This window comes from Montipora foliosa, chromosome 12 (assembly GCF_036669935.1).
Source record: "Montipora foliosa isolate CH-2021 chromosome 12, ASM3666993v2, whole genome shotgun sequence".
In the NCBI taxonomy this organism is placed as follows: Eukaryota; Metazoa; Cnidaria; class Anthozoa; order Scleractinia; family Acroporidae; genus Montipora; species Montipora foliosa.
In genome coordinates this window covers 10,156,203-10,161,310 of record NC_090880.1, presented here as the reverse complement: position 1 = coordinate 10,161,310, position 5,108 = coordinate 10,156,203, and the positions used below count along the sequence as shown (strand labels likewise).

Below are 5,108 nucleotides of genomic sequence, written 5' to 3'. Positions count from 1 at the left end.
CACTAGCTTGTGTCTTCAGAAGTTTGTGTAAAGCACCCAAACATCATTTAAGTGTTGGAGCAGGTCGTGTTTGAAGTTCGTCCTTTCTTGGTTGCATTACCGTATTTTGCCAATTCTTGTACCAAGCCAACCTGGCGTGTTTCAATGAAATACATCAAAATGTGAATGATCTTGTTTTCAGAGATAAATTGGAATAAAGTTGTATCGTCATTGATTATAATTTCACATAATTACGTGCACATAACGTGACAAACGATAATTGCCTAATTACTAATTGACACAGAAACAACTGTGATAAGACAGCATCTGAAGGCCATCGGATTTCGAACTACATACCACATACTACATATTGTATTGACTGACCACTGCTTCAATTATGCGCTACACTTCTGCTACCAAACGGAATAAAGTTGTTTGAAACCGATCGCTTATTGAATATTGGTATACACCGATACATTCGAAATCCGTGAGAATCCTCCAGGAATGGCAGAAGAGGCGAAGAGAGAGGAAGCGAAGAGAATTAGGACATCAGCCAAGGCAAGATTCACAAGGAAACGAAATGAATTCTTTAAGTCCGTCGATGAAAACAAAGGCATGGAAGCAGTTAAAAGAACCTTTGCGGACTTACATGAAGCTTGGAATATCGTCGAAGGTAAGCATGATATTTACATGATACACTTAGCCGAAGACGAAATAGAGCAGAACGAAGCATGGATAAACGAATTGCAAGAATTATACGAAGAGGCAGCGACTACTCACACGCAGTACGTCAACGACCATACCTTACACGAGCAGAAACGAGTGGAAGAATTTCACAAACAGGAATCAGTGAGACTGGAACAAGAAAAACTCAGACGACTATTGGAACAATTTAGTATAAAAAAGAAGTCCATGAAAACTATCTTTGACACGTTAGTGAAACACGCATACGATGCAATGGCATCCCAAAATGCCCCCGAAGCTTTGCGCAAAACCGAAAGAGATTTAGATATCGCGCTCGCGGATTGTAAGACATTACATAACACAATGCTCGAGCTACTTGACAACGAAGACGTTGAAAAGGAAATCGAATGGATTCGAAACATGCACGCGCGCCATCAAGAGATCAGTAGCCGCATCGAAGCATTTATCTCGGTTAAAATAAACGATAGCAAGGCAAAAGACAAAAGCAATCCGCTACAACTTGAAAAAATCAAGATGCCGTCATTTCACGGAAACGTAAGAAATTATCCACAATTCAAAACAGATTTTGAAAAACAAGTCATGCCGTCAATTAATGCCGAGAACGCATCATATGTTCTTCGATCATGTCTTGGAAAGGAACCAGCCGATGCGGTAAAAAGCGTCGATGATGATATTATTGCGATGTGGAAGAGACTGGACGAAAAATACGGCGATCCTGCAAAGGTTGCTGACGTCGTAATGTGCGCCATTCAAAACATAAAACCTATCAGAGAAGGCGAAAACAAAAAATTCGTCGAATTTATCAATGTCATCGACGACGGTTACCGAGACTTGAGAAGATTAGGTCCAGAGAAAGAAATAACCACAACCAGTTCTGTTAGCATAATAGAAAGAAAATTGCCAAATGATATTAAAAGAGAATGGGCGAAACTGGTAAGCTCCGAACACAGTACCATCGATAAAAGAGACAAGTTTCCAAGTCTGTTAAGATTTCTCCTTTATTGATGGAATGGGGGAGGTTATCTTGTCGATTCCGTAAACGTCGAACACGATTGCTTTGCCCTGTTTGTCAATAAGTGGGAGCTTGTACTTAAAAGTGTCCACGGTTTCACTTTCGCCACCTACATCGCAAAATAAAGGAATGGATATATTCACATGACAAGATTGCTCCAGACCAGGATCTTATACCAACTAACACGAAAACAGCACACGAGAAAGTGCTTGGTATTGTACGGAATCCAATTACGGATAATTTCTGCTTCAAAATCAATCTAAATGTTACACCAAAAGGCAAGAAACGACGCCCCAAACAAAATCAAGATACGACTACTAATACCTCCAAGATTTTAACGAAGAGGATAATTCTATCACAAGTAAATAGTGTTTATGATCCACTCGGATTAGCAAGTCCTCTGACCGTCAGGGCAAAGATTCTCATGAGACGGTTGTGGCTTCACAACCCAAAATTGGAATGGGATGATCCTATACCCGACGAAGATCACCAGAACTGGGCTAACTTCTTACAGGATCTGAGTAAGATGGAAAAGATTACAGTGAATCGATGCACTAAACCTAAAGAAGCAACGGGAAATCCAATCCTCGTGATATTCAGCGACGGATCTAATGATGCATATGGCGCATGTGCGTACGCTAGATGGAGACTTCGTAATGGAGACCACGCAACCAACCTCATCTTGTCCAAAAACCGCCTCGCACCTTCCAAGAAACTATCGATCGACCGGATAGAACTCTGTGGTGCAGTTTTAAATAAAAGATTAAAAACCATAATAACAGAACAATGCAGATACCGTTTCGAAAAATGTTACCACATCACTGATTCTCAAATCGTTCACTCCATGATCCAAAAAGAATCCTATGGATTCAATACCTTTGCCGCAGTGCGGATAGGAGAAATCCAAGAGGGAACCAATGCGAAAGACTGGTACTGGACCGCAAGCGAATTTAACATAGCTGATTTGTTAACAAGAGGAAGTAAACCAAACGATATCCAAATAAACAGTGCATGGCAAATGGGCCCGAACTTCCTTCAACTACACGAATCTGAATGGCCAATTACGAATACATACTCGGAACAAAAAGTTCCCATCAATACGATTAAACTGGAGCTATCTTCACCAGCTGTTCAAACTAACACAGAAGATACACTCGCGTCAAGGATAAACATCGAGAAATATTCAGATTATAAAAAATTGCTACGAATTACAGCCCGAATTTTGGCCATGTACAAGAAAGAAATGAAGCCAACATTGAAAAATGCAACACGAACGCTAACAGCAGATGACATCAACAAGTCCGAACGTTTCTGGATTCTGGAATCACAAAGTTTGATGCAAAAGGATATCCAATCGGGTAAATACAAGCGGCTCTGCCCTCGCAAACGAGACGACGGAATTTACGTTGTTGGGGGATGTGCTAGAGGATGGGTGGAAATGAGTTATAATAAAAGCGAAATCGTCTTACTACCATATGAGCATAGATTCTCACGTCTATATGCCGAACACATACATTATCGAGGTCATCTGGGAGTGCTATCAACTGCAAGCAAAATACGAGCAAAATTCTGGATCGTCAAATTGCTGAAATTGGTGAAATCCATCAGAACAAACTGTGTAATATGCAAGAAACTGGATAAAAAAGTGAATGCACAAATCATGGGAAAACTCCCTGTTGAAAGATTAAAACCTGCCCCGGCATGGACCTACACAGCACTAGATCTATTTGGACCATTTAAGATAAAAGATGAAGTTAAAAAACGAACCACTGGAAAAGCATATGGGGTTATTTTCAACTGCCTCGGTACAAGAGCTGTCCACATAGATATTTATGTATTGTCTTGATTTCTACTGCATTGCCTTGAATGTTACAAGCAAAAATTAATAATAAAAGGCTCGTCAAGTTCTTCAGTTTTCAACCGGAAAAACAACCTGTGTACTAATTACCTCTTACTGACCGTGTCCGAGTTCAAGGTCCGCTTCACGCTTGCGCCATAAATGAACGGGAAGAAAAACGAGGATCCCGGCGTAAGTAAGTTATTATATCTCTGAGGGTAATCAAGCGCGGAAAAGGAAACTAGTTGAAGTCAAGGGGAACGTTCAGCTGCCACAAATGATTGGCATTCGGCAAAATCTGAAAAGCGAATAAGTTTAATTGACTTTTTAAAATAGTTGCTTGCAAGATTGAAATAGTTAACAAGGTTATTCGACAGAAGCAACATGAAGAACTTTCTACAAAATTTGAAATTTAGCGGGAGTACAGCGGACTGTACTGTAGAATACGGTTCGCTAAATTAGCCAATCATAACACGCGTACTATGGGAGAGATATGTAAAATTGCTAAAATGCTTTTTTTTCTAGATTGCTGATGTGCGCCGTGTAACAAAAGGTGCTTTTACCATGGGAAGTTTAACAGTGGAGGGCTCGATGCGATTTAGTGGAGTGGAACTGAGTATTGAGTTCCAGAATGAAAACTACATAGCTTTTACTTCAAATCCTGATGGTTCAAAGAATATCTTAGCTACAGTACCTGACCTCATATCCCTAGTTGACGAAGATACAGGCCAACCAATCACAACAGAGGAAGTTCGTTATGGTTTGCGAGTCGCTGTCATAACTATGCCATGCTCGCCTCTTTGGACCACTCCTCAGGGATTGAGAACTGCTGGACCGGAAGCTTTTGGTTATCAGGATATTGTTTACAGTCCTGTGGTCTCGTACGAGGAGCACCCTCCAATTCCAAGGCATGAATTATGATACAAACCAAACTGAAAACTACATTAGAATTACACGCATTCTTTAAGTAGAAATATCAACTGCCTTCTTACGCAGCTTTCTAGTAAGTTGTTCTGGATAGGAAAACGGTCTAGCAAGCTTTTCAGTGGTTCGCATGGCAGTTACAAAAAAACTAGTGACGGCCCTCTTTCTCTTCTTGAAGCCAATGCGAAATTAAAGTAAATAGTCGTACTTTTAGCAGCAAGGCCTGTTATAAATATTTTGGTAGTTCTACCTATTTAGGAAGTCTCATGTACGTGCAATTACACAGTATTTTACGTATTCAAGTAATAAAAGGAGAGCCTTCCTGCGTCCTAAAGCACAAGAATGCCAGAAAAAAAACTACTAGGTTGCCTGTGGTATGTATTACACAAAAACAGAAGGAACTGGGTGGTAATGAACTGCAGCATTCCATTTAATTTTTTCAAGTGGGGGGTCATTAAGACCATTTGAGGGGTCACCCAGACGTCGTGCCAGCAGAGGTCCGAATTGCCATAAAAACACCACAGCGTTAAGGCCAGATAAATTTTCTATCACATCAACTCCACTCCTGGACCACACAGCGATTTTTGGCGGATAAATTCGAAAGAATGTTCGGCTTTCTATAATCTCCCCATGCGTTCAGCTACAAGTGTG

General features: G+C 40.6%; 1 protein-coding gene across 5 annotated transcripts in view; it reads left to right on the top strand.

Annotated features, from left to right (window-relative positions):
- Positions 1-4,817, top strand: part of LOC137978425 (uncharacterized) — a 69,584-nt gene extending 64,767 nt beyond the window's left edge. For all 5 annotated transcript variants that reach the window (XM_068825349.1, XM_068825351.1, XM_068825347.1 and 2 more), the window contains exon 13: positions 4,059-4,817. In XM_068825349.1, coding sequence (XP_068681450.1) covers positions 4,059-4,454 — 396 coding nt within the window. In that variant the 3' untranslated portion in view covers positions 4,455-4,817. The remainder of the gene's footprint in view (positions 1-4,058) is intronic.
- Positions 4,818-5,108: the final 291 nt, after the last annotated feature.